This window comes from Folsomia candida, unplaced genomic scaffold, assembly GCF_002217175.1.
Source record: "Folsomia candida strain VU population unplaced genomic scaffold, ASM221717v1 Fcan01_Sc008, whole genome shotgun sequence".
Classification (NCBI taxonomy): domain Eukaryota; kingdom Metazoa; phylum Arthropoda; class Collembola; order Entomobryomorpha; family Isotomidae; genus Folsomia; species Folsomia candida.
The window spans coordinates 1,565,826-1,590,215 of record NW_019091200.1 but is presented as its reverse complement, the minus strand read 5'-3'; the positions used below and the strand labels follow the sequence as shown (position 1 = coordinate 1,590,215).

Here is a 24,390-nt window from a genome sequence, read left to right as displayed (position 1 = left end):
ATCATGATCTAGCCTTTATTTCATGCATTTTATTTTCTTGACCAAAAAATCTCAAAATTCTCGTCTCAAAGTAAACTCTGGTGAGCGGATTTGTCAGCTCAATCTGCAGCTGCTGATTTGGTTTCTGGTTATGTGTGATTTGTTATTATTTTTGTAAACTTTACAAAAAATGTCAATATTATAATATCAAGTAACAGAATAGTGATTGTTTTCAGTTTGCTGGACAGAGAACAAAATGTCGTGTTCGTATTGTCGAGCACCTGTAAACGCGAAGAAACAGTTGGATAGTTTACGAAAAGAGGCGAAATTTTGGAAGGACAAGTCATTTATTGAGAAAAAGGCGAAATATTCCTTGGCCCAATGGGTCCTGGGTGTTTTTGGTAATGATAAGACCAATTCGTTTCGATAAGTGATAATTTAATCACGAGAACTATGAACTACGTAGAATCAATTTCCAATTAGACAAAATAGACCAAATAGACATTTAAATTTGTATTTTGTTTGCACAGGTTTCGCCGTGAAGGTCGAAGTGGACAAGGAATCATTAGGACTTCGAGTGGAGGGGAAAGAAAATAAGGAGGCAATCGCACAAGCCATCATTCATACTGGATCCGACGTAAATTACCAAGCATTTCTTATTTAAATTTAGATAATAACATGTCCCATCCACTTTAAATGAATTGTCGAATGAAATTTGAAATTAACCATTAAAACCAATTAAATGATAGGCCATTTTTCTATAATTAGATTGAACCGCATTGAACCGCATGGTTTTGAAATTGAATTTAATCTTGACAGGCCATTTTTCTCTTGGAAGATCGCATGGGATCGGAAGACTTTATCGAAGATGCGGAAGAATTGGCTGCGTTGAACATTGCTTTATCCGCCGAGGCGGATAACCAGGAAGAAGAAGGTGGCGAAACAAGTCAACCTACCAAATCTAAGGATGGCGTTTCCAATAATGAGACTGATAACCAACAACGAGATACTCAAGTTATTTTCGACATTTTACGAAATTGTGACAACTCTGATGGACGTGGGGGAGGCAACACTTCTGGCGTACAGCAGTCTTCTTCTTCATCCTCCTCGCCTTCCTTCATTTTTATAAAATCGGATGGACATGAGGGGATTCAGTTAGATTGCAGTCAACTCTTACAGGGAGAATTCAATTCCAATGGGAGTGGTGGTAGCACTAAAAATTCGACAACAACTGTGAATTACATTATTCCTGACAACTCTCAACAACATGTATTGTATAGGATTGCTTCTTCCCCAACGAGTGAGTCTGAGTCGTCATTATTTATATGCGACATATTTGTCCTCGATGATTGTCGCTAATTAATAATGTTTGGTTTATAGCCAACAATGAATTGATGTCGTCCAGCAATGACAAAAATACTTACGTGATCAATTCAAACACTAAAGGAAAACCTCTCAAGCAGTACGCTCCTCCTAATAAAAAGACTAAGCTGGCCGTTGGTGGGCAATCTTCGACAAGCAATTCTCAACCTCCTCCCACTACTCTTACCTCAAAGGTCAACGAGGATAAGGCGGCGACGTCTACGACGTCGGATAAGCTACCCTCCTCTGAGTTTGGTCTCACTCTGAGAGAAAGAGCAGAAATTTACGTTCACTCGATGGCCATGAAGGGGATTCAAAAGACAAGTCAGGGGTCGTATACTTGCACCGAATGCAACTTTGGATATTCTTTCACCTCCGTGGAGAATGCGTTGACTCACACAAAGACTCATTTTGAAGGGAAGCCCTACAAGTGTAACTACTGCACAGAGACGTTTGCAATTCAAAAGGACTTTCTACAACACCGGAAAGTACACCATTCGAAAAAACCTACTAATAGCAATACGAACAACGATAATAATTTTAAAGTTCCACTGCCTCCTTCTCCAACCAAGCAGCCTCTCACCTTTAGCACGCCCACGACAACAACCCCTCTCACCCCCAGCACCACCACCACCAAGAAACCCGTGTTCTTATCTCCTAGGAATCTTCCTTCCATGGTCCGTCCCCCAGTAGTTCAAACTTCTACTGGATCCACCACCACGAAAGCTACAACAACCACTACTGCGATCAAAGCAGGAGAAATTACTTTAAGCAATAAAAATCTTATAACTTTTGGTCAGCCAGGTCCAGCAAATAAGAACAAGCCATTCAAATGTCAAGTCCCTGGATGTGAATGGTCTTATCCTAATGCCAACGAGCTAGGGTGGCACATCAAGGCTCACTCGCAGTCCAGAGTGTAAAATTTCTATGAATCACGTATTTATTTCTAGTATTATTTTTTCTTACTTTCTTTTAACAACAAAAGTAATAAAAATGCAACATTTTAGCGAACAGACTAAACCGTTGAATTTTTGGAGGATGATAGCGCATTTTTCATCGCCGTGATAAGCGGATATCTTCCCTGATTACAAAACTGGGCATTGAAATCGTCCAAATCTAACGCCCATACCATCACTCCTCCCAAGCGATATTGTAACACGTGCTTCATCTTCTGCTCCAGCAGGGATACGTCGTTGTAAGAGACCCACTGATCCCCCCTCAGCGCATAGCTGCCCACTCCGCTAATTTCCACGTGAGACCAGCCCGCCCCACAGAATTCGAAGTAGGCCAGAAATCCAGCCTCTTCCGTGAATGATCCCGCCTTCCCTTGGCCTGCAGGTGCACCGACGCCATGAACGGTTGTGTCCTTCAAAGTGAAGGATCTGCCATAGAGAGGAATTCCCATGACCAATTTAGATGGGGGGACGTCGCCCTGATTAATCCAGTAGTCGAGAGAATCTACAGTGTTGGGATGTGGCCCCATGTAAGGCGAGTGGTGACCTGTCTTCCCACTTAGAGTAGAATGAAGGTCATACGTCATGACACCGATCCAGTCGACGTTTCTGGCGATCCTTGGCATGTCATAGGCTGAAAAGGAATGAGAATTAGAATTCAGTTAAGGAAATAAATTAAGGTTTCTAATCATTACATGAAATTATTATACTTTGGAAATTGGGTTAGGTTTGGATTAGGTTTGACACAGATTGTGTCAAAATTTCATGCAAGTCGGATGAGAAACGGCGAAATTACGACATGGTGGACAATTGCAAAGCGTGCAAATCTAAAATTGCACTCACCCAGCTTCACTATTTCCACATCTCCAGCTACCGCCACGCTGACTAAGAGTCCGTAAAAACGGTACGCTGCCCTCAGTTCGTGGATAAGGTTGGCAAAGTTGTTCTTGTCTGTGACCGGGCCGGTAGAACAGTTGCCCCACCAACACGTTGGATACTCGAAGTCAAGGTCGATCCCGTCAAAGCCATGACGCCGAAGAAATTTGACGCTTTCGTGGACAAAGTTTGTTCTCAGGTGACCGTGGTTGATCATTGTCGAGTATTTGGTTCCATTCTCCGAGTCTGCCCAGCCTCCCAGAGCGACGCTGACTTTCGTCCCGTTGGACCGCAAGGTGGTGACTTGGTCGATGAGAGCGCGATCCACCTCCGCGCTTAGGTCCATCGTGAGGGAGGTGGAATTTAGAACGGCAAAGCTGTAGACGATGTGGGTGCATGCTGAGCTGGGGATGTCAGAAATTTTAAAACGAGCAGGTCCAGTCCGATTGGTGGACCAGCTTGTAAAGTAGCAAATAAATTTGGGACTTGGTGACGATGTAGCCTCAACAAATCTCAATAAACCACCTTCAAAAGAAAAATGTAGAAAATAATGTATTGCTTTTTATTCAGATTTATGATATCATATTGCAAAATAAATCTACAAACAGTGTTTCGTTTCTTGCGGGTTTCCTGTATTTTTGCACTGCAAGCAAGAAACACAAGAAATATGCGCCCCCGAGCCACGCGTTTCTTGCAGGTCAAAATAGCTGAAAGAAACTTGCCTTCCGGTTATTTCTTGCAAGAAACACTGTCTACAAGTATAGCATAACAAACCTGGAGTGAAATTCACATTCCCAATAATTAACGAGAACCAGAGAACACCGACAAAATTTTTAAAGTAGGGCATGGCGCAGCCTCGAGGATTTTATATTTACGCCCTGAACTCACCGGCGATGCAGGAATATTAATACAAATTTTCAAGATGGATTTGACTCGGGGTCATCTCATTATTATAATGAGGCAATTAAGGTAGTTTGCATAATATACACAAATACATTAGTTTAGGCAGAGAAAGCAATAAGTGTCGTCGTCTAACAAGCATGACAAGGAATTTGGCAATGGTGTTGACAATGGTAATTGCATAATAATATAAATAGAATATGAACACGAAGTGGTTGGTTGATGGGTGAGTAGAGTGAGCACTCAAAAGTCGTCATCGTCATCCGATAATTCGATAATCCCTTCAGCCAAGTCTGCAATTTCCTTCATCTTGTCCAAACCAGTCAATTTTTCTAAATATTCTGACGAACTGTTGAGTACATCGGTGACAAAGTCGAAACCGCGTTGATCCAGCTCTGCGAGGACCTGGTAGAATTTGTGTAGAAGAAAATTAGATATGAAAATATATGGAATTCACAATTCACCAACCTTTTCTGAACACCCGGTGCATTTGTCATACGCCTGGAAGCTGGGCGATATTTGTTCTCCCGTGCCTAAAAATCCTCTAATGGAATGAGGGACGAATCCTAAGGTCAGACTCGAGTCGCTGTCCATCACGTTTCCGGGGGCCATTGCTCTAACGGAGAAAAAAAATTGATCGTTAGCCCACATAGTACGTTAACTCTGTAATAAAATGAGGTCTTACTTTTCTGGATGATGCAAAATCGACGCCTAAATAAATAAATGGACAAAGAAAATACAGTAATTAGTCAACTCATTGGCAGTCGTCACACTATGTAGATTTGTTTATAGTGTGGCTACCATTAGTTCCACAGCAAGGGCAGCTGCAATCATTGACACCCCGGGACGAGTAACGGTACATTGTTGATCTAGCGTCCTGTCCTTGGTGGACTGTTACAGAAATTACAAACAATTAGTCAGTAAGCATAATTAGATACTTTTAATGATGAACAACTCACATCGCCCGGTGCAACGACATCAGTACAGTAATAACAGCCGAGCGTCCGTTTGTTGGTGCCAGGTACGCTCATTCCGTGCCTCATGACGAGGTAGCTGTCGAATCCCAAGGCTGCATTTATCACAATCTGTTGTGCAGAATGCATATTAATCAGCGAACCTGAAGGATGTATATGTGTAATTAAAAATGCACATACTTTTCCGTATTTTGCACCAAGCACGGTGGGCAACCATCGACTTTCTCTCGTGTCCATTAACAGGAACATGACGTCGCACTCCTGTACCAATTCCACCAGCTTGTCATAATCTTTCTTAACCTGTTCCACGGTTCCGGCCGAGATGGGATGCCCGGGCATTGGAACCATTATCTGTAAATACGAGAATGAATGTAAAGCAGAAATTTGTAAGGCAAGAAATTACTTGTGCCATCTATTATACCTTCGCCGCCTGGGATTTTATCCCAGGGAAAATTTTTTTCAGACTTGCAGCCGCCGTTTCGGCCTTCCCTTTCCCTCCGCTGCTACAATCGTCAAAATTGTATAAGCTCTGCCTCACAGGATTCGAATAGGATACATTTCCATTGTCGGCAAATGCAATGTGGCGAACTCCCCAACCCTGCAACAATACAATCGATAAGTAAATGCTGAAAAACAGATGCGTCGTTTCATTAAATTGCTGACTTGTTATTACCATCAAACACCTCGCAACATTACAGCCCAGTGTACCAGCCCCAATAATTAAACACTTTGTACGATGCATCATTTTCAAATCAAACTCTGGGAAGAGTCGCCACTTCATTAGTTTGAGATTGAAATCGACCGAGTTTTCCGCTAATCTGCGAATAATTCAAAGTTAATATGTAAATATGTATCATTAAGTAATACAAACAAATTACTTGATGGGATCCATCGTCATCTGGGCATCGACATGCTTTGGTCCGAAAGCGCCCTTATCGTTTCGTTCCCATCCGACAAATTTAACAGTGTCCAGCGAATCGACGGCTCCTTCAATACCCTGTAAACAAAACGAGGAATTTTTTTTACATTATTTGACATGTTAATGTAATATTAAGGTGGCGGCTTACGTGAAATAAGACTCGATACGAGCAACTAACATCTTTCATAGTGGCTGACCTCCCAGGACGGTATGAAAATATGTTAACCTCAGATTCCGCAGGCAATTTCCTGCATATTAATTATCAGTAAAGTATGAAATACGACTCGCGACACTTAAATATTAAACTTATTGAAACCTACAATTTTAATTTGATGAATGCTAAATAGTTCCTCAAAACCCAGGACGGTGTATCATCGATTGAACTCGTGTCCAGAAATCCGAACCATAAATTGCTCAAGGGAGTCTGGCTAGTGATAATCTGATCAATTTGTTCAAGGGATTTCAACTCAATCGATCCCTCGGAATTTTTGACAAGAAGGAAAAATCCTTTGCCTCCTTCCCCAGATTCCTGCTGCTGTTGCTGCTGAAGTCTTTTGGCGAGGTCCTGCTCATAATTGGGAAACGCTTCGCTGGCTGGTACCGTACTTCCTCCAACCTTAAAAGTCTCAACGGATGGCAAACTTATGGCAGGGAATCCAAACCAAAATAGAAATTTGTACTTTTTCAGATCCTACAGAAAAGAAGGTTACATTGTTTTAAATGCTCAGAGATACATTTTCCCTAAAAAATTGATATATTTGACTTACGGCATATGTCAAAATGAAGAAACTGGCCAACATTGTTGGATTTTGTGCCAATCTGGTCAACCCTTCCTCACTGAAGAGCATTTCTCCAAAAAGGCTTTTCCCAAAGTTTCGCATCAATTCGTTGTAATCAATGGCTTTGAAATGTTCGGCTGAAATGGTCGTCTTAATCATTCCTGGGGCCTTTATTGCGCCATAGTGTGGTTTCGAAGTACTTGGAACGAAAATAAACACAATAAGTTATAAATCATGACAAATTTATTGATTTATGTATAACTCACACATCGAAGCTCGTGTTATCGACGGAGATAATGGGGTTGACGCCGGGCATGTCGTGGGGGGCGTAGAAACCACAAATCGGGACGGGGTCCTCATTTAACTGCAATACTTCGACCTTTACCTCGTCAAACTTGCCCCAAAATGTGGGCGAGATCAGGGAGGAAAATGGGGCAAACATCATCTTCGGACCACCACCCCCAGTCGTCGTACTGGAATCGCTGATGGCCATGGAAATATTGGAGGAGGGTTCGGCTGATGACATTGTACAAAAACTATTTAGAGAGATGTTAGAACGTTGTCGTTAGAACATGGGGTTTGGCGTCACATGAGCGATTTTGGAGAAATTTCATTCAGAAAGTGTTCGGGTTAAAAAAATGCTGATAAGTTTTGGTTTAATTTCTGGTTGATTTGTAATTATTGAACGCACTTCGATTACATTAAATGGAAAAGCCAGAAAGATTTTTATATATTTCGACAACAGAAATTCTGTTACAGAATTTCTGTTACAGAATAATATTTATGTTTTTGATTGTGTAGAATCAGCAGCAGGTGGAAAACAGGCGCATGTGGCAGGGGCAGTGTGGATTTTAGTTTCTGGTTAGAAGAAATGATCTGATGATGATCTGTCTGGAAATGCAGTTGACCATGAATTTAATTTGTTTTATACTCTTCTTACGTTATTATCATCTACTCCTCAACACAATCATGTCCTGTAAATATTCGCAGATGAAAGATGCTACATATTATTCTGTCATACATAAATATTGGCTCTTCAGGTGGGGCGAAGGTTAAGGTTGAAAATGTATGAAAATAGTTGTGATACGTGATGAGACGAAGGTGCATTGAATCAATGCTACATTTTTAGTATGCTTATTATTATTTTATGTATTAAAAGTCCAAAGTACAATCATTTGCATAATTGATGTTGACATCAACAATTTGTTTGTTCATGTAAAAAAAAACAATTTACATATTTTACTTGTGTCATTTTATTTATTTCTGTTCACGAGGTCCTGCAATTTAAAATTTTCAATCTAACAATAAGTATAGTTTCAAAATATGCTTATCATCGCTCGTGACTTACCAGGATGAGAATTAAGGAGAGTAAGAGTGCTTTCTCCTCGGTGGAGCAGAAATGGTAGATTTTTAGTTGGTACGACCCATGATCAGTTTGATGACAAAAGGCCGTCTTTCCCCTCTTGCCAAGCACCTTAGGTTACGAAAATTGACAAATTAAGTCAATTTATACACGTGACAAATGCATGTTGGTGAAATTTACATAATTTGGATTGCGTAATAAGTTTGTTCTGGAATCAAGAACCAAGTTGAACAATGGTCCGTCCTGAGCATCATTGATTTCATATTTAGGCCTTTCCAAAAATCCTGCAATTCTGGAAATTTCTCCGATTTTGGTGCCACATGGGAGCAAGATCACATTGAAATTCTGCATGCATTTCATTTCAATGCATATGAGAAAGTAGAAAGTTACCGTATGAATGTATACGAGATCTATTGAAAGACGGTCAGTTTTGCGAAAACCCTTTTGGTCAAAAACTTGCGCCATGAAATAATTCCATTCGGTTCAAAAAATTCAAAATAATCCCATTTGGCTATATAGTTATCCGTTTTAGCCACTTGTGACATTAATTGCGCCATTTGGTACTTTCATGATCTTTATTTTACCACGTTGCCGAAACATAATTTTCGCCAAACTGACCGTAAATAGATCGTAAATAGATCGTAAATAGATCCATTTATTTGCGTATAGTATTACCAGTTTCGTCGACAGGTATCCGGAAAACTCGATCTTCTGAATTTCCAAAATTGGAACGTTTTGCAAGTCTGTGATCACAACGTTGTCAAAATCTTGACTGAAACAACCACAAATGGAAGAATTTTCCGGAGAAGCAGAAAACAAATGCCTGTCCTTCCCCGTCGTGATTTCATAATGTTTTGTCATGCCACATAAACCTACGAAAATTACAAAATTTAGCATATTTTGGATGAATTTTTATTGACGCCCCTTATGCATTTACCACTTGAGACGAGACCAAGTTCAAAATCCTGGTGAAATTCGAGCTGACCAAGTCCTCCCAGCTTTTCAGTCTCATTTCCACCACGCCGAGTGGAGAGGGATGGAGACACAGTGACCGGAAGTTGTCGTTGCAGTTTCTTAAAATGACTTAGAAACTTGTAAATTGGTACGAGTTCCGAGGACGAAAAATTTTCTGGGACGGTTAATAATAGTTCAAAATGTGTAATTTGCATATATGCAAATATTTGTGGATATGAAGTATTTATACCGGGTTCAATTTCACTCTCCCTTTTGGGTTTGTTTGCCACGAACCAAAATTTTGCTGCCATTAATTTTTATTCTAAGTAATGTATGTGTTTTCTATAATTCAAGTCTCCATTGGAAAATTTTAGCTGAATATGAATGTGAACCAAATTGGTTTTTAGTAGCTTCTTATATAGCAAATTGCTCGACAAACATTAGGATAATTGGCTTCCAGACAATATCTAGTGCGTAGTGGTTCTTCTGTGTAAAGTGTGGTTAGAAGGGAAGTGGTTTGGCTGGAGTCGAAGTTGTAACAGTTGGGATATTTATGTACATTTTACGCATATATTTCTGCAGAAACTTTCAACGATGTAGGTGAATACAAGGTCATTCAGTGAATGATTAATCGGAAATAACGATAAATTAAAAATAAAAATGATGTAGCATTCTTTAATGAGAAATGAAAATTACACCTGAATAAGGGGCTAAGTGAGATTCATGAGATTTTTGAATAACTTTCTCCGTATGAAAATCGATTAGCATTTTGTATTCATTGGAACCGTTTTGTTACAGTATTGAATCAAATTTTGAACAATTTTATTATGGTTAATTATTAATGAATTATTTGGAACTAAATATCACTGAAAAATTCACAAGTTTCCACTTCATTACACAAACCCAACTTTCACCGGAAGTGTGCAAAAAAAATTAAAATAAATAGCAAACGTATAAAAAAAAATTAAAATTTCTGATAAAAAATCTAAAACTTGATTCAATAATAAGCCATAAACATTATTCGAAACGGCCTCTTAACTCAGTTTATTTCCAAAATACAATACACGACAAGCTTTCTCTCAGCTAAATCAAGTACTTTCTCTTTCTACTTTTGAACCATTTTGACTCCAATTCTTGTAAGGAAACCGTATTAAAATTAAATTAAAGTATTTAAATAAGTTATATATATGAGGATGTAAAAATTGCCACAAGAATTGTCTAACCTCTGTTTTCTCCGCTTTCACCCAATTTCTCATTGTCGCCTCCATCGTCTCAACTTCCCTCTTTTGCATCATTTTGAGTCAATCCTTGTAAAATTAAACTATTAATGTATTTAAATAAGTTGCAAATATGAGGATGCTTTCTCTCACAAAACTGTCTAATCTAATTCATATTTTCTCTACTTTCACCCATTTTCTCATCTTCGTCATCTCCATCGTCTCATTTTCCTCTCTGTTTAAAAACATCTCCTGTTATTCGAGCATCTTCAAACCCAGAACAATTAAATTTAAAAAGTTACAAATATTAGGGTTTAAAAAATTGTCATAAAAATTGCCCAACCCCAGCTTTATCCGCTTTCACCCATTTATTTTCTCATTTTCCTCTCCGCCGTCTCATCTTCCTACTTTTGCATCATTTTGACTCCAATTCTTGTAAAGGAAAGGAATTAAAACTAAATTATGAACATACTTTTAAAAGGTTAGAAACATGAGGATGATTTAATCCCTATTTTCTCCACTTTCACCCAATTTCTCATCATCGCCTCCATCGTCTCATTTTCCTCTCTGTACGAAAACATTGCCCTGTTATTTGAGCAACTTCAAACCCGCAACACTTTCCCACTCTCGTTTGGCTTTTTTGGACTTGGCTTCTTTTCCCACTCGGCCCATCCACCAATTCCGTCGCCGTAAAAAACCGTGCAAATTCCTTTCCTGCAAAAATTATGACAAAATCTAACCCCTCAAAACCCATAAATTTCTCTTATCTCCAAATCCAAACCCTTCTACCTTATCAAAATTCCTACTTTCACTTCCTCCAAAAACTTTCACCTGAACAAAATCGATGCACAAAATGCGGCTTAAAAATTTCGAAATTATACAAATTTTTAAAACTTTTTTTCTCGAAAACTTTCGAAATTTCGAGAATGTGGGGGCACGAAATTGGTGGAATGATCTGGAAACCATTTCTGAGTTGTAGTAAATTCCGATCCCATTCATTTCTTCACGCCACATTCCCATCATTGTACAGCGAGATTTCCCACTCTTCGCAACTCCTGCTTGTCATTAGATTTATCAACTTTTCTACTATTTTAGTTTATTAACCGTCAATTAGTTAATTTCTCACTAGTTAAGTTTCATAGTTAGTTAACGTGGCTGGCTAACTGTTGGGTGTCTTATAGATAAAAGTTAAGAGGAGAAGACCGCCCGTAAAAAATTGGTAGCTCTGTGCCGTTGAACAAACCAACCGTAATTAATTGGCAATTATTGAACTATATTTTGTATTTGTAAACAAACCCGAGTGTCACTAATTGAAATTGATATTCATTTTTTAACCTCCTACCCTATAAACAATTGAACAACAACATTTAACCTCCTACCCTATAAACAATTGAACAACAACATTGAACTGGACCGGTTAATTACGTTACACTAAAAGAAATCAGCTACTTAATCGAAACTGAGCGGTGATAATAACAAAAAATACTTTAACAATCAACTATTTAAATAGTTTGCTATCATCATGGATAAGTACGGACTCGGAGTTGGGGTAGATTTTGCAGGGGGAATGAAAAGGAGTGAGGATGAGGGCATGTTGGTGGATAATATCGACATTTCGGAAGAAGGAGATGAAGAAGAGGAAGAAATAGAGTTGGAACATCCGTTAACTAATAGCATTGTAAGTTAATTTTAATTGAGGTTGTTGTTAATTGTTTAAAACTTATTACTTTTACTTGTTATGGTTTTAGGTTGCGAGTACGATCTTGAGTTATTTGTCATTAGAAGACTTGAAGGTGTCGCGTCTAGTCTGCCGTTCTTGGGATGAGGAGGCGAGAGTGCATCAATCGAGAAATGTAAAGGTTGTCCTCTACTCGGAAGAGCGGCTCAAAAATTACGTCTACGAGTTTATCGGAGATCGCGGATTCTTCGACACGGTGCAACTGGGGCCGTACATGTACATGGGCAACTCTTCTGCCGACCGTTTCTTCCAACTGTACGGTCTCTACGTGAAACACCTCATTCTGCATAAAACGCAGTGTTCAGCCGTTCATTTGAGGGAGATCCTGTTCCGGTGGTGCCCCAATCTGCAAGAGTTGACAATGACGGGGATGACGCCTGGGAAATCGCGTCTCCTCGAAGACCTCCACGTCTACGACAAGCTCAATTTGCACAATCTAAAAGTGGTCAATATCAATTTGATGTTGACTCAAGGAGAGGATCTGCTCCGAGACTTTCTCTTCGACCTCTTCTCCGTATCACCGAACTTGGAAAAGATAATTATTCCTAAAAATAGCTACAAGGGGTTTCTCACCACTACAATTTCCACCCTCCTCGAGTCCTCAGACCTCCCCATGGACAATTTGACCTCCATCGATGCCCTCTTCAGCTTTGGGGATTCGCAAATTGAACAATTAACTGCGCGAGGGTGAGTGTTCACCATTATTATTGTAATTTCTACCCAAACTTGGCGAACAATTAAAAAATAGGAATAATTAATTGTGTTTTGCACTTGCGTAGATTCCCCCTTGAAACGCTGAATATGCAGCTGATGCCAAATGTGACGTTAGATATCTTGCTGCCTCTTCTTGACACATTGAATAACACGTTGAAGAATTTAAGATTGTACTTTTACCTCACGAGGTTCAAGGAGGTTGGTGAATTTTGTTTAAATGTATTTTCGTGCATTACTGATACATTTGTAAATTCAATTGTATGATTAAACGTCCCAATAGCTACCAAATCTTGTTCGACTGGATAAGCTGGAACATTTGACGTTGGACACGTACCAAGGCTCTCTAAAATTTATCTCCTCCCTCCCAGAGCTCAAGGTTCTCTCTGTAACGATGAAGTGTTTGGACGAGTTGGTGGTCGGATTTCCTAGGACGCATCACGGTCCCGGATTTTGGTCCTGTCCTTCCCTGAGATCATTTAGTGCAAGATTGTCCGTCGTTGAGGGTTGTCCTTCTGGAATTATTGCGAGTTTTGAAAGTATTTTCCCTGGACTGAGAGCACTCACGCTGCCTGGAATTACTGACATTGCGCTGAAACTGCTCTGTTCGACGTATCCCAAATTGGAAGAATTGAATGCGCCTCAAGGAATCTATACGGACATGGGCATTACTGGGATTGCCGAAGGAAAATTGCGATTCCTCTCCAGATCTGTTAACCTCAGTGATTTGGATGGTATCCGAAGTAGTTGGGAAACACCAAATTCTGGAAATCTTGCCAGCCTCAGCAGTGAGTTAATAACGATGATACGTTAAATCCAGATGTGGTAATTTTGTGCAATAACATACTCTATTTTTTCGATGCAGAACTTCAGAAACTACACCTCCAATCACCAGATTTGACCGATGATTCTATTTTCTTTGCCATTTTGCACATGCATGATCTGAAGGAGCTCTCGATAGAAAGATCTGATGTGAGTAATAGCACTTTTTTGACGGCTTAAATAATAAGAATTAAGAAATAATTAAATATGGATTGACTTATAGATTACCGACAAGGGGATTGATGCAATCACTAACCACATGAATTTGCAACGACTGAATATCGCCCTCTGCACCCGAGTCTCTGGTCCTCAGTTGGAGTTGGTGAAAGCCAAATTGAAAAATCGTCACCTCATTCTCAACTTTGATGGAAAACAGTACAGCATGTACGACTAGTTACATAAATATGTACTTTTTACTAGTATAAGAGTGGTGTTGTCTTTGTATGTAAGATGTTTGTGGTACACACACACTTATTTAACGAGTTTTACTTAAAACATTTTTCACATTGATAATTGTTTGATACTATTTGAGTACTTGAGCTGAAAAGGGTGTATTGAATTGAACAGAATTTTGTATAACTGTGCTGCTCACCTGCTCGTTTCGATAGTATAATTGAATTGGACTCCAATTAAATTATATTATTATTAGAGACTGGAACTTGTAATCTTATTAGACTTGCTATTGTTAACTACGATGCTGAACTGAATGTTCTCTGGTCTGGTCGATTTTGAAAAAGTCTGGCGTAATTTAATAATTTAGAGAACTCATCAGTTTCCTAATTAATTCGTTAACCAATTTTTGAAGCCTGATAGATAATAGTGATACGAATAATTAGTTTAGTCCTGAGAAGTATGCCAAATCATTTCTCCCATTTCACTTACAAAACACGGACAAATTACTTGAAAAATTGTCAAAAAGTTAATCCTATCGTTCCACTTTTTGCAAGAGAGAGAAAGAGAGAGTGATTTTAGCACTACAATAATATAACAAGGAACGAATGCATTTCATGAAGGGGAGAAGAAGAAAGAGAAACAAATATGACTGTTACAGTACCTAAATTAAGGTGACTTTTCTCAAGTTATCATTTATTTGTTATGCCATTTTTGATATGCACGATATTTACATTTACAACACTACACTTTCTCCATATGGGAAAGTATGTACATATTTATAAGAGGGCATGGTTTTCTACTTTTTGGAGTGCAGTTGCACTGCACACACCATTTTTATTTCCATTCAAAGCATTCACAGCAGAATATTTAAAATAGTATTTAGTAGTCTAGTTATTTATTGTAGCTAGAATAAATTATTATGCATAGCAATACGGCAGGTAGTGCTTTCACTTTCACGGCGTTTAACGTAGGACCCGATGAGTCGTCACCAAAATCGTAAAAAGCAACACATTTTTATCGTTTCTCGGCTCTGGGAATTTATTTTAAAATTCTGGACGATAGCCAGTAGAATGACGCTGAATTTTTTCTACGAGTTCAAATTTTTCTGAAGAATTACACATTGGTAACTCCTTGTCTTGTAAATTTGTCGTCCAAAATTGTAATCTAAATTCCTAGAGCCGAGAAATGATTAAAAATGTGCTGCTTTTGACGATTTTGACAATGAGCCATCTAATCCTACGTTAATACCTCAAAGTGAAAGTCTCAGCCAGAGGAAAATGTCGACCAGGACGAGGCTGTTGTAATAAGTGTGTGCGTTGTCTAAAAATGAATTTGTACTTCACTGTGTAAATTTAAATTATTGATGATAGCTTTATTAGCACGTAAGGAAACGTAACGTTGTGTCGTCGTGAAGAGAAAGAGGCTTGCTTTACGGAACGGAAAAATGATAACTGTTACTAATCGTAGAAGTAGTGAAAATGAAACCATTCGTTGTGTTCAAAAACTTTTTAGTTCAAAAATACCAAATGGTGACATTGCCGAAGAAGCGGAAGAAAGCATGTAGTAGGTAGCTGGAAGTTAGTTAAACAGTAGCTGATTAGCCGTAGTATTTATTTATTATTGCACTCTACATACTCTTCTGTAGTATAAATTGTCTCACAATGGAACCTTTTTTCAAGCTAGACCCAAATGGCTTAACGAGTTGTAGGAAAAAATTAAGCCTAAAATTAGAAATCACGTCGTACTAATGTATCTTTCCGTTGAAATGTCAATTTGAGGTCATATGTTCAGGTGGAAAGTTCACGGTTCCGCACTGTTTTTAAATATCTCAAAACGAAAACAGGACGGAACCATGAACTTTGACCGGAAATATATTACCTCAAACTGACCATTCAACGGAAACATAAGTATGAAAATTTGTGGCTAGATTTTTTTCCTACAACTCGTTAAGCTATTCGGGTGTAGCATGAAAAGAGGGCCCATTGTCAGTGTATGTAAACTATACATTAGGATGTGACAAAATTGTAATTGAAATGAAAGCAGCCAACTTGTTTGGCATTCGGTTGTATGAAAAGAAATGAGACTTTTAAACTGGAAAATTAACAAAAACAAGAACATCATTTTCAGTCTGATTGAATTATAATCCGAAATGAAATGAAATAAATGAGAAACTATTATTTTTACAGTCTGACTACAATTACAAGAATGAGTAGTAAAAGTATCCCTTATTTGCATACTTATTAAAATATTTCATTGCACTCTCTGGGTTTGGGATCGGCGAGGTATTCGCAGAGGACGGAGACGAGGTCATCCTGCGCCTTGGCCATGTCATCCTTGTTGTACTTGGAGTTGAACAGGATCCAGGGGACCCACTCGTGCGGAGGGTCGAGTTTCGAGGTCTGGACGCCATTCAAGTAGTGAAGGTAGTTCCCCTCCGAACTGTCGGCACACGTTTTGAGAGCCTTGAAGTCGATGTGAAGCTTCTTGGCGCATTCTGGTCCGGCCTTGTCAAAGTCCTTGGAAGACTCCATGCAGCAGATGAACTTGGTGGAGAGCTTGTAATGCAGGACGTGAAGGGCGCAGGAATGGAGGCGATTTCCAGCACATTCTTTGTCCCCGTGTTGGCAGCTTATCGTAATCTCCCCACTGGCGGACACGTTCGTCTGAAATGCATACGATTTCATACACAATTCTTATAATTGACCATCGAGATTTTTAGATTTTCGATAGCGAAAAAAATAAACTAATATGATTATAATCGGAATAATCCGTGGGTTCGACTTCTAGTGCAAACGAGTTTGTCGAGGGTGATCCCCCGGTTTTTAGGGTCCATGTTAGGGAATTTTCTGGGATTCTGTTCCTCCCGTTTTCCGAAAAAAACAACAGAAATCGAGCCCACGCATGCATGGGAGAAAGGTTTGAATGTATGGTGTTAACGTGTTTACCTGAGCATTTCCATACGGGATGAATTCAATGTTGAAGTATTGTCCCATTTTCTCCCAGGTAGGACAGAGCTGGAGCCTGCTAAAATCCTGACAGTCTGGACAGAGGCTCTCATAGTAGAGGTTGACCACGAGTTTCGCTGGAGGTGGGCTTTCCTATTGCAGAATTAAGGAAGTGAAAGTACTGATGAGCCAGTATATACATACACACTGCAATGTGTCGATTTTTAAGTAAAAGTACCTGAATCTGTACCCTGTATCCCTTAATGGGGGAGCATGACAGCAGAAAAGTGAGGAGTACTACTGCACCACAAAATTTGGTCATACTGCTTTCTAAATGTTTAGAAACTTAATTTAAATTTTTCAAAAATCTCTATTTCTGTCCACCCGGCAAGATAGACATATGCAAATGAATAGACTTATGTATATCTGTATATCGAACGAAGTTTCATGTGTATGTAGTTTGTCTCTGTGACTCTGCTTAGGATTAGTTCGTATGCTTAACTTAAACTGTTGCCTCTTTATAATGCTACACAAAATTTTCTGTAGGCTGTAACTGCACTGCGTATGTGTGTATTTGGAAGCCAGATTCTACGAAAAAAAACTACTTCCACGCTATGAAATTCGATCAACACAATTTTTGTGGACAATAAGCCATCAAATTGAGCCTATGATTCATCCAGGTTAATGCATACTTATTATGCATCCAGTTTATCACTATATTTTTGTTCCGATTTCATTCTGATATGAACTCGTATACGTATTTTCAAACCAAAACAACATATTTAAATATGCGAATTTTAATGCAATGACTAATAAATAACCCTGTTATGCAAAATGTTATTTTTGTTGTGTACAAGTGTGTAATGCAAAATAAATTGACAAATACAATTTTATCATGATTTAAAAAAATGATATCATTACATACATGTATGATTTTGATTACTTCTATTAGATTATCGAAAACTATTTGGCAAAAATTTTTAAATTCAAAATTCATCACACTTATCACCAAGGCTTTGCAAAGAATACGAAAATTATCTCAATTTTAAAGCCATTCTCAATTCACATTTTGCACAAAAAGTTGCACATGACGGGTGTGAGACCCTCGCGTCACTTGATAAGTCACCTGCTGCATATTCGGTAGCGTCATCATGTGGCAAGGAAATATTTCCAAGATGTTGTCCCAGACGGGATTGGGGACAGGTTTTCGCCTCCCCGTAGCCAACGCGGACAACATCGCCCTCGAAAAAGAAGTATGCCCTTGAAGACTACTTAATTATATGCGCCGATAAGTAAATGATTTTTTTGTGCAGCTCGAGAAGCGACACCACATCGTCCAACTCAAACGGTCCGACTTGGACGATATTGCAAGACACAGTGACATCTTGGAGCGAGGGATCAGAAATGCCATCGATCACATAGCTCATGACAAAGTACGGGCTTCAATTTAATCGTAATTGTTTCGGGTGAAAGTAACCACTTGCAAGAAACAAGGGCAAGAAAGTGGTTTCTTGCAGGTATTTTGACCTGAAAGAAGTGCACGGCGCTAGAAACTCTGTCATGCGACGCGTGGCAAAATGGCGAATATTTCTTTAACTTTCTTGCAGTTTCTTGCACCTCGCATTTCTTGCGTTTCTTGCTTTCCATTGCAAGAAATGTAGCAAATCCGCAGGAATTGAAACACTGATTTTACCCTGCTACATAAGGATGCGTTATAAAATTTTCTCTCCTTTCAGAAACTACTTGCTGCAAAGTGTGCCGAGGTCACGGCAGAGTCGGAACTCGTCAAAGCCTCGGAGAGGGACGCTCACAACTTGGCCAGAGAATGCAAATTCGTCGACGAGACGTATAAAAAGGCAGCCGCGCACAACAGGGCTCTCATTGTATGATGCAAACTATAATCATATTATCAGTGGCCGTAGAAGCGTAGGGACAGAGGGGCAATTTCCCCATCGTTATTCAATGTCCCCATCATTTGCCCATCTTATTTAAATCCCTCCCTCCCTTATCCTAAATGTTAATGTCCCCACAGCGGCCACTGCATATTTTCATGTAGAAGAAACTCCTAATTTTTCATTTTATGTACAGGGTGAAATCGAGTCCAAAAAGTATGACGTTTCCGAACTGGCCGAAATGATCGAGTTCGACCGGCAAGAATTGATCCTGATGGAGAACAAGGCTGCGGACGAGACTCAAGTGATGAAATCCATTGAGGAAATCGGTGACCAGGACTCAGAAACTTTGAGAGTACTACGAACGAAATTCAATTTATAAATCTGTAAATTTATGAAAATCTCGGTGTTAATTGTTTCCAGAAAAACGAGACTCGGTATCGAAAAGCGACGGCGGAGTGGTCCTCCATGCGACTCGAGTTGGATGGGAAGGTCGCCCTCACGAGCATGATGCAAGCCGACTTGGACGGGCTGAGTGAACGCTTCCGCAAGTTGCACAAGGAGCGAGGGGACATCGTCGCCCTCTGGAAGGACACACTCATCGCGCTCAACGAGAAGGACGGCGAGATGAAGGACATTGCCGAGGTAGAGTAGTGTTTCGACTAGTGTTTCGCTGTGATTTTAACCACTGTCCAAAACACCCGTCCAAAACCGATTTTAACCAGTTTTGAAACACCAATTTAGAAAACCAAAATAGAAAATGGGACAAAATGTTACAAGCTCTTCGATAATTGAACTTGTAATATTTTGCCCCATTTTTCAATGTAGGACGCTTTTGGGCATTTTGGATGTCCAAAATTATTTTGGGCACTTTTGGACACCGTCCGAAAATGTTCTTGGTAGTTTTGGATATCTAAAACGAAACTCTGTAGACGACGCTAAAAAATCTATCCCTCGCAAAATAACAAACTCCCAATTTTTCAGGAGTACACCAGCGCTGTCGCCTATCTCCACACCCTAAAGCAGAAGGGGGAGGAACAACAGAAGAAGTTGGAGGATGGCGAAAAATCCTCCGAACTCGCCGCCATCCAACTCGCCAAATGGGACCGGAAAGTCAACGATTTACGGGAAGAGCTCAAAAACACTGCCGACCTGTCCACCCTCCTCAAAGACAATCTATACACGTACGAAACCACGATTTCATACACGTCGAAACAGCTGCAGGAAATGACGGCGAAAATGGCCAAGTTGGAAGCCGAGCTGGCCGCGATGCATGACAAGATTTGCGTTGCAGAAGAGGCTCTGGCCAAACTGCGGGCGGAGAACGAGGCCAACTCGGGCCAGCTGTTCAGTGCAGCGGAACGGATTCGCCAGATCGAGGAGTTGATCGACGAAGAAGAACGGCGGACGGACTCCTTGGAGAAAAAGATGGCGAAAGAGATCATGAAAAAGAATCAGTGGGTCAACCAACGCTCCGTCCTCGAGACGGAGTCACTCGATGTAGACCATGAAATTAAGGGGATGCGGTTCAACTTGCAAAATCTACTCACTAGGACGAAAGACGCAGGAAATACGGTAACTCAATTTACTTCAATTGCTTAATATGCTAATTAGAAAAAATTAAGCCGATCCCATAGCATATTACGAAAAATCGGTCGAAATATTTAATATAAATCTATTTTAAATTTCTTATAAAAACCGGTTTTAAATTTTTCATAAAAATCAGTTTTCGATTTTTCAGAATGAAAATTGTTTCGGAGCTACGATTATTATTTCTTGTACCCGATTTAAAAACGAATTGTTCAAAAACATTCAAAATATTCAGAAACCTAATTCGTAGAAAATCAAGAACCGATTTTACAAAAAATAGCCAATAAATTTATAAAAATTGAAAACCTGTGATTTTCAACATCTTCCAATTTTAACCAGCCTAATTAACATATTGCCATAAATCTTCCAGCTTGAACGGAGGAAGGCCACCATCTACCGAATGGAGTTGCAGTACATCAACGCCGAGGTCAAGTACCTCCCCATGATGAACCCCAAGCAGGACACGATCCAGTTTAAAGAGCAGGAGGAGCGCCTCCTCGTCTTGAAACTCGACATGGACCAAACTTTGAAGCAGAAGGCGTTCGTCACTGTCCAAACGGATCGAATCCTCCACGTTCACCGACGCATCGCCAGGGAAAAAGTCACCACGGAGAGGGACATTGCTGGCTTAGAGCAGAAGAGTAATGAGCATCGATGCCTCGTTAAATTGTGCGTGGGCCGAGGTTTTGTTTATACTTTGCATGATAATGATGATTCAAACCTCGAAATGTTGACAGTTCCGTGAAGAACTTGGAGTACATGGTGGGCGAGTATCAAGGCCTGATGGTGGCGCACAGCCTTCTCAAACTCAAACTCACCCAAATGATCCAGGCCCTCAAAGAACAAAAGAACTTTCTATATGATGCGGACAATCAGCGAGTCCTGCTTCAAGCTGTAATTCGCCTTAAAATAAATACGGCTTTATTTATTATTCTACGTATTAGCAAGTTAGCAGTGTTTCGTTTCTTGCGGGTTTGTTACGTTTCTTGCACTGTAAAGCAAGAAACTGCAAGAAATATGAGCGTATGAAGTATATCGGCGGGGCGTAGTTTCTTGCACCTTGCATTTCTGGCAGGTCAAAATAGCTGCAAAAACCACTTTCTTACCCTTATTTCTTGCAAGTGGTTACTTGCACTCGAAACACTGCGTAGCATTTTAACTGAATTGTGTTTATCTAGGCCGTGAAAGAGAAACGCTCCGAAATTGATGCCCACACCCGTCTCTTGGAATTGAAGAGGAGAGGCGTTAAGGATGAATTGTGCCAGTTGAAGCTACAAATTTGCCAAGTTTCTGCCTGCGTGGATAAGCGGAAAAAACGGTATAAATATCTACATTTAGAAATTATATAAAAAAAAGTTGATACGTAACTCCGTCGCACTTACAGGTACGACATAATCATGCAATTGATGGGGAGGCAGGACGAGGTGGCCGGGGAAGAAAAGTCAGAGGCTTACTACGTCCTTAAAATGGCGCAGGAACGCGAAGTTCTCTTGATGTAAGGAAATAAATAATTAATTATAGCAACAAAATCTCTGAGCATGAGTTCATTTCGTGCACCTTTTTCCATACAAAAGTCAACCTTTGCACTTATTGAATAACAAGTTTAATAAGTAGTCATTCGCCCAGCGCGTGATACGTATTTGTTCGTTGCCAAACAAACTTTCCCAGAAGCGAGGAAGCCCCTCAAGTGAAAGTTGTCCAACAAAAAGAGAGCCGTGAAAAGAGAGCTAATTTTGTTTAGACTATTCATCCGAGATTGAAAGGGTCACAGACTCTCGCGTTACACAAGGAGCCAAATGTCACGTTGCAATGCACACGCTTTCATACGTGTCATATTTCTGTACTCAAGTTTAAAATGAACCCGTTAAAATGATACGCAGTGCTTCGGCTGAAAGTATCCACTTTCAAAAAATAACGGAAACAAAGTGGTTTCAGGTAGCTATTTTGACCTGGTGGAAGAAATACAAAGCGCGAGAAACTATAGTTCATAGGATGCGAAGCTAGATAGAAAACGCATATTTCTTGCACTTTCTCGCACCTTGAATTTATTGCGTTTTTTTAATTTGAAGGGCAAGAAATGTAGCAATCCCGTAAAAAACGAGACACTGCTGCTACGTACTAATAAATAATTAATTTGTCGCAAACAGGGAAGTGCAGAAATGGAAGAACAGATTGACCGATGCGGAAAAAGAGATTGAAGGCTTGTCCAACGTGCACAAGGTTATGAACGCGTCAAATTCTTCGCTCAAGGACAGTTTGGCTCCTGCCCCAGAGGAGTGTGAGTTTATGCACGATTCGCAAAAAATATGTGTGCAAAAATTGACACTTCTGTACTTTTATTTTCTGCAGCCGAGGAGGTCAAAGCTCTCGACCGTTTGACCGCTCAAGAGCAGGAAATTCTCCTCCGTCGCTCTCGCGCGCACAAGTATCGCGCCCTTCTTCGCGACAAGATGAGCGAAGTGGAGCAGAAAATCGTCATTGCGGAACAAGAAATTCGGGCCACGATGCAATTCAGCGATATGAAGGAAGCCCTCGCGTCCAAACTCCATAACGAGTTGCAACGCCAACGGGAGAAAGTCGTCCGTTGGAATGGCATCTGTTCCCGGGTCATCAAAGAGATTAAGCCCCTCTTCCCCCCGGAACAGTTCGACCTTCTCCAGAACGACCTCAAGTTGCGCTTTACCGTCAGCAAGTTTGAGGTATTTTTATTTTAACTTTGATGTATTTACATCGATACGTTACGTTTTACGCACGCAACAACGTACGTATGCATCTATATACGTACACCACCGTGTGTAAACAGGTTTATTTTGGTCTCACCAATGTATAAAATCCAATCTAAATCGGGTCCACGTGCACATATTTGCATGCCTTACAATGGAGGCTTCTCAGTGTATGCTGTCCGATTTTGAGGAAATTCGTGTCAATCGATCACATATTTAATTAATATGAAATTTGCAAAACACCGATTTGCAACCGAAGAGGAGAAAACGCGCAGTAAATTTGGAAAGTGTAAAATTTGCCAACTTTACTGCTCGCTTTCTCCTCTTTGGGTGCAAATATTTCCGCCAAACGTAAACATTGGTGCTTTTTGCAAATTTTATGTTAATTTAATTTGCGATAGATTGACACTAATTTGCTCAAAATCAGAGATCATACACTGGGAGCCCTCCATTGGTAGTGATCCCCTCTGGGAAAGCACCTCGACTTTTTATTTGATATGTATGAACCTCCCTTCTGATTGATCTGGATTTCGATCTTTTGTTCAGAGTGCGATCGGTATGTTGGAGCGGCTGCTGTTTCATCATCCCTACGTCAAAAAGTACTTTGTTCGTCGTATCCAGCAGGACAGCGGGCTCATGAAGTTGTACGACCGTTTCAGCCAGTCTCTCAGCATTAGCAGCAGTAGTAGGAGCAGTTCGTCGTCCAGTTCGTCCTCCGTCTCGTCAGCCACTTCGACCACCCAGTCGCCAGGGGGGACGCATCGCGTCAAGTATGTATTTACCAGCAACTTAATTTATGCCTATTTCTTAACATAGGACCCATCCACTTATCAAAATCGTCAAAATTAGCACATTTTTAATTATTGCTCAGTCCAGGGAATTTATTTTAAAATTTTATTCCAACTTTTCAAACTTGAGATGTCCTTCAAAAACAGCTAAAACCTGGAGTGCATATTTTTCACAAATTGGCAACAATCTGCTCTGCAAACTCGTCGTCCAAAATTTTGAAATCAATTCCGAAAGCCAAGAAATGATTAAAAATGTGCTGCTTTTTACGATTTTACGCTGACATTTTCTCTGTGTCCAGGCTTAGCACGAGTGTGAGCGGATCGTCCATGTCCAGCTCGGTCAGAACTAATCCGTCCACCGCGGTTAAGTCGGTGACCAAAATGACGCCGTTTAGCCGAATTAATGTTACCAGTGGCAGTAAGCAGAAGGTGGGTGAGCAGGCTAAAAAATAGGAATATGTACGATGCAGTCAAAAAATGTATGTAGAAATATGCAGCAAAAATGAAGAAAT

General features: G+C 40.0%; 7 protein-coding genes across 12 annotated transcripts; 3 read left to right on the top strand and 4 right to left on the bottom strand.

Annotated features, from left to right (window-relative positions):
• Positions 1–93: 93 nt before the first annotated feature.
• LOC110853039 (zinc finger protein 626) lies at positions 94–2,361 on the top strand. The gene is made up of 4 exons (XM_022101262.2): positions 94–380; positions 510–616; positions 799–1,279; positions 1,360–2,361. The coding sequence occupies exons 1-4, from the start codon at positions 236–238 to the stop codon at positions 2,259–2,261; spliced, it is 1,635 nt and encodes a 544-aa protein (XP_021956954.1). The 5' UTR covers positions 94–235; the 3' UTR covers positions 2,262–2,361.
• On the bottom strand, positions 2,357–4,061 carry LOC110853169 (probable chitinase 10). The gene is made up of 3 exons (XM_022101413.2): positions 3,945–4,061; positions 3,138–3,695; positions 2,357–2,928 (listed from the first exon to the last, which is right to left on the bottom strand). The coding sequence occupies exons 1-3, from the start codon at positions 4,015–4,017 to the stop codon at positions 2,357–2,359; spliced, it is 1,203 nt and encodes a 400-aa protein (XP_021957105.1). The 5' UTR covers positions 4,018–4,061.
• LOC110853090 (ubiquitin-like modifier-activating enzyme ATG7) lies at positions 3,712–7,568 on the bottom strand. The gene is made up of 13 exons (XM_022101321.2): positions 7,009–7,568; positions 6,731–6,941; positions 6,284–6,654; positions 6,112–6,211; positions 5,923–6,041; positions 5,718–5,862; positions 5,466–5,642; positions 5,225–5,395; positions 5,030–5,155; positions 4,872–4,961; positions 4,756–4,781; positions 4,539–4,686; positions 3,712–4,475 (listed from the first exon to the last, which is right to left on the bottom strand). The coding sequence occupies exons 1-13, from the start codon at positions 7,266–7,268 to the stop codon at positions 4,314–4,316; spliced, it is 2,106 nt and encodes a 701-aa protein (XP_021957013.1). The 5' UTR covers positions 7,269–7,568; the 3' UTR covers positions 3,712–4,313.
• A 292-nt stretch (positions 7,569–7,860) lies between these two features.
• LOC110853428 lies at positions 7,861–11,181 on the bottom strand. Of its 2 annotated transcripts, XM_022101691.2 has the most exons (6): positions 9,310–11,176; positions 9,043–9,234; positions 8,781–8,977; positions 8,286–8,450; positions 8,091–8,216; positions 7,861–8,019 (listed from the first exon to the last, which is right to left on the bottom strand). In XM_022101691.2, exons 1-6 carry the CDS (start codon positions 9,368–9,370, stop codon positions 7,996–7,998), a joined length of 765 nt encoding a protein of 254 aa, XP_021957383.1. In that variant the 5' UTR covers positions 9,371–11,176; the 3' UTR covers positions 7,861–7,995. The 2 variants fall into 2 exon arrangements, with proteins under 2 accessions (XP_021957383.1, XP_021957382.1); XM_022101690.2 differs by having other exon boundaries at positions 9,043–11,181.
• A 99-nt stretch (positions 11,182–11,280) lies between these two features.
• Positions 11,281–16,145, top strand: LOC110853168. Of its 5 annotated transcripts, none has more exons than XR_004835404.1 (7): positions 11,281–11,954; positions 12,025–12,701; positions 12,794–12,926; positions 13,009–13,513; positions 13,591–13,697; positions 13,771–14,611; positions 15,951–16,145. XR_004835404.1 is itself a non-coding variant. In XM_022101412.2 (6 exons), exons 1-6 carry the CDS (start codon positions 11,799–11,801, stop codon positions 13,939–13,941), a joined length of 1,749 nt encoding a protein of 582 aa, XP_021957104.1. In that variant the 5' UTR covers positions 11,281–11,798; the 3' UTR covers positions 13,942–16,143. The 5 variants fall into 5 exon arrangements, 1 of the variants encoding a protein (XP_021957104.1); XR_004835403.1 differs by having other exon boundaries at positions 15,196–16,143; XR_004835402.1 differs by having other exon boundaries at positions 13,771–14,878; positions 15,196–16,143.
• LOC110852893 (gamma-interferon-inducible lysosomal thiol reductase) lies at positions 15,538–17,372 on the bottom strand. Its single transcript, XM_022101048.2, has 3 exons — positions 17,124–17,372; positions 16,886–17,038; positions 15,538–16,603 (listed from the first exon to the last, which is right to left on the bottom strand). The coding sequence occupies exons 1-3, from the start codon at positions 17,205–17,207 to the stop codon at positions 16,181–16,183; spliced, it is 660 nt and encodes a 219-aa protein (XP_021956740.1). The 5' UTR covers positions 17,208–17,372; the 3' UTR covers positions 15,538–16,180.
• A 664-nt stretch (positions 17,373–18,036) lies between these two features.
• Positions 18,037–24,374, top strand: LOC110853167 (coiled-coil domain-containing protein 39-like). Its single transcript, XM_022101411.2, has 14 exons — positions 18,037–18,138; positions 18,199–18,318; positions 18,622–18,768; positions 18,974–19,132; positions 19,201–19,422; positions 19,762–20,352; positions 20,738–21,036; positions 21,105–21,261; positions 21,546–21,685; positions 21,752–21,862; positions 22,515–22,645; positions 22,717–23,066; positions 23,637–23,860; positions 24,178–24,374. Exons 1-14 carry the CDS (start codon positions 18,037–18,039, stop codon positions 24,329–24,331), a joined length of 2,907 nt encoding a protein of 968 aa, XP_021957103.2. The 3' UTR covers positions 24,332–24,374.
• Positions 24,375–24,390: the final 16 nt, after the last annotated feature.

Excerpts from the sequence above, each read along its gene's own strand:
- LOC110853169 (XM_022101413.2), bottom strand. The coding sequence starts at position 4,017 with ATGCCCTACTTTAAAAATTTTGTCGGTGTTCTCTGGTTCTCGTTAATT. Across the intron at positions 3,696-3,944 it reads GAATGTGAATTTCACTCCAG|GTGGTTTATTGAGATTTGTT; the intron begins GTTTGTTATGCT and ends TTTCTTTTGAAG. Across the intron at positions 2,929-3,137 it reads TGTGGAAATAGTGAAGCTGG|CCTATGACATGCCAAGGATC; the intron begins GTGAGTGCAATT and ends ATTCCTTTTCAG.
- LOC110853039 (XM_022101262.2), top strand. The coding sequence starts at position 236 with ATGTCGTGTTCGTATTGTCGAGCACCTGTAAACGCGAAGAAACAGTTG. Across the intron at positions 617-798 it reads TCATTCATACTGGATCCGAC|GCCATTTTTCTCTTGGAAGA; the intron begins GTAAATTACCAA and ends TAATCTTGACAG. Across the intron at positions 1,280-1,359 it reads GATTGCTTCTTCCCCAACGA|CCAACAATGAATTGATGTCG; the intron begins GTGAGTCTGAGT and ends TTTGGTTTATAG.
- LOC110853168 (XM_022101412.2), top strand. The coding sequence starts at position 11,799 with ATGGATAAGTACGGACTCGGAGTTGGGGTAGATTTTGCAGGGGGAATG. Across the intron at positions 12,702-12,793 it reads GAACAATTAACTGCGCGAGG|ATTCCCCCTTGAAACGCTGA; the intron begins GTGAGTGTTCAC and ends GCACTTGCGTAG. Across the intron at positions 13,514-13,590 it reads AAATCTTGCCAGCCTCAGCA|AACTTCAGAAACTACACCTC; the intron begins GTGAGTTAATAA and ends TTTTCGATGCAG.
- LOC110853090 (XM_022101321.2), bottom strand. The coding sequence starts at position 7,268 with ATGTCATCAGCCGAACCCTCCTCCAATATTTCCATGGCCATCAGCGAT. Across the intron at positions 6,042-6,111 it reads CGTATCGAGTCTTATTTCAC|GGTATTGAAGGAGCCGTCGA; the intron begins GTAAGCCGCCAC and ends TTTTGTTTACAG. Across the intron at positions 5,643-5,717 it reads ATGTTGCGAGGTGTTTGATG|GGTTGGGGAGTTCGCCACAT; the intron begins GTAATAACAAGT and ends GTATTGTTGCAG.
- LOC110852893 (XM_022101048.2), bottom strand. The coding sequence starts at position 17,207 with ATGACCAAATTTTGTGGTGCAGTAGTACTCCTCACTTTTCTGCTGTCA. Across the intron at positions 17,039-17,123 it reads GATACAGGGTACAGATTCAG|GAAAGCCCACCTCCAGCGAA; the intron begins GTACTTTTACTT and ends ATTCTGCAATAG. Across the intron at positions 16,604-16,885 it reads TCCCGTATGGAAATGCTCAG|ACGAACGTGTCCGCCAGTGG; the intron begins GTAAACACGTTA and ends TATGCATTTCAG.
- LOC110853167 (XM_022101411.2), top strand. The coding sequence starts at position 18,037 with ATGTGGCAAGGAAATATTTCCAAGATGTTGTCCCAGACGGGATTGGGG. Across the intron at positions 18,139-18,198 it reads ACATCGCCCTCGAAAAAGAA|CTCGAGAAGCGACACCACAT; the intron begins GTATGCCCTTGA and ends TTTTTTGTGCAG. Across the intron at positions 18,319-18,621 it reads ATCACATAGCTCATGACAAA|AAACTACTTGCTGCAAAGTG; the intron begins GTACGGGCTTCA and ends CTCTCCTTTCAG.
- LOC110853428 (XM_022101690.2), bottom strand. The coding sequence starts at position 9,370 with ATGGCAGCAAAATTTTGGTTCGTGGCAAACAAACCCAAAAGGGAGAGT. Across the intron at positions 8,978-9,042 it reads ACTTGGTCTCGTCTCAAGTG|GTTTATGTGGCATGACAAAA; the intron begins GTAAATGCATAA and ends TAATTTTCGTAG. Across the intron at positions 8,451-8,780 it reads GATACCTGTCGACGAAACTG|AATTTCAATGTGATCTTGCT; the intron begins GTAATACTATAC and ends AAATGCATGCAG.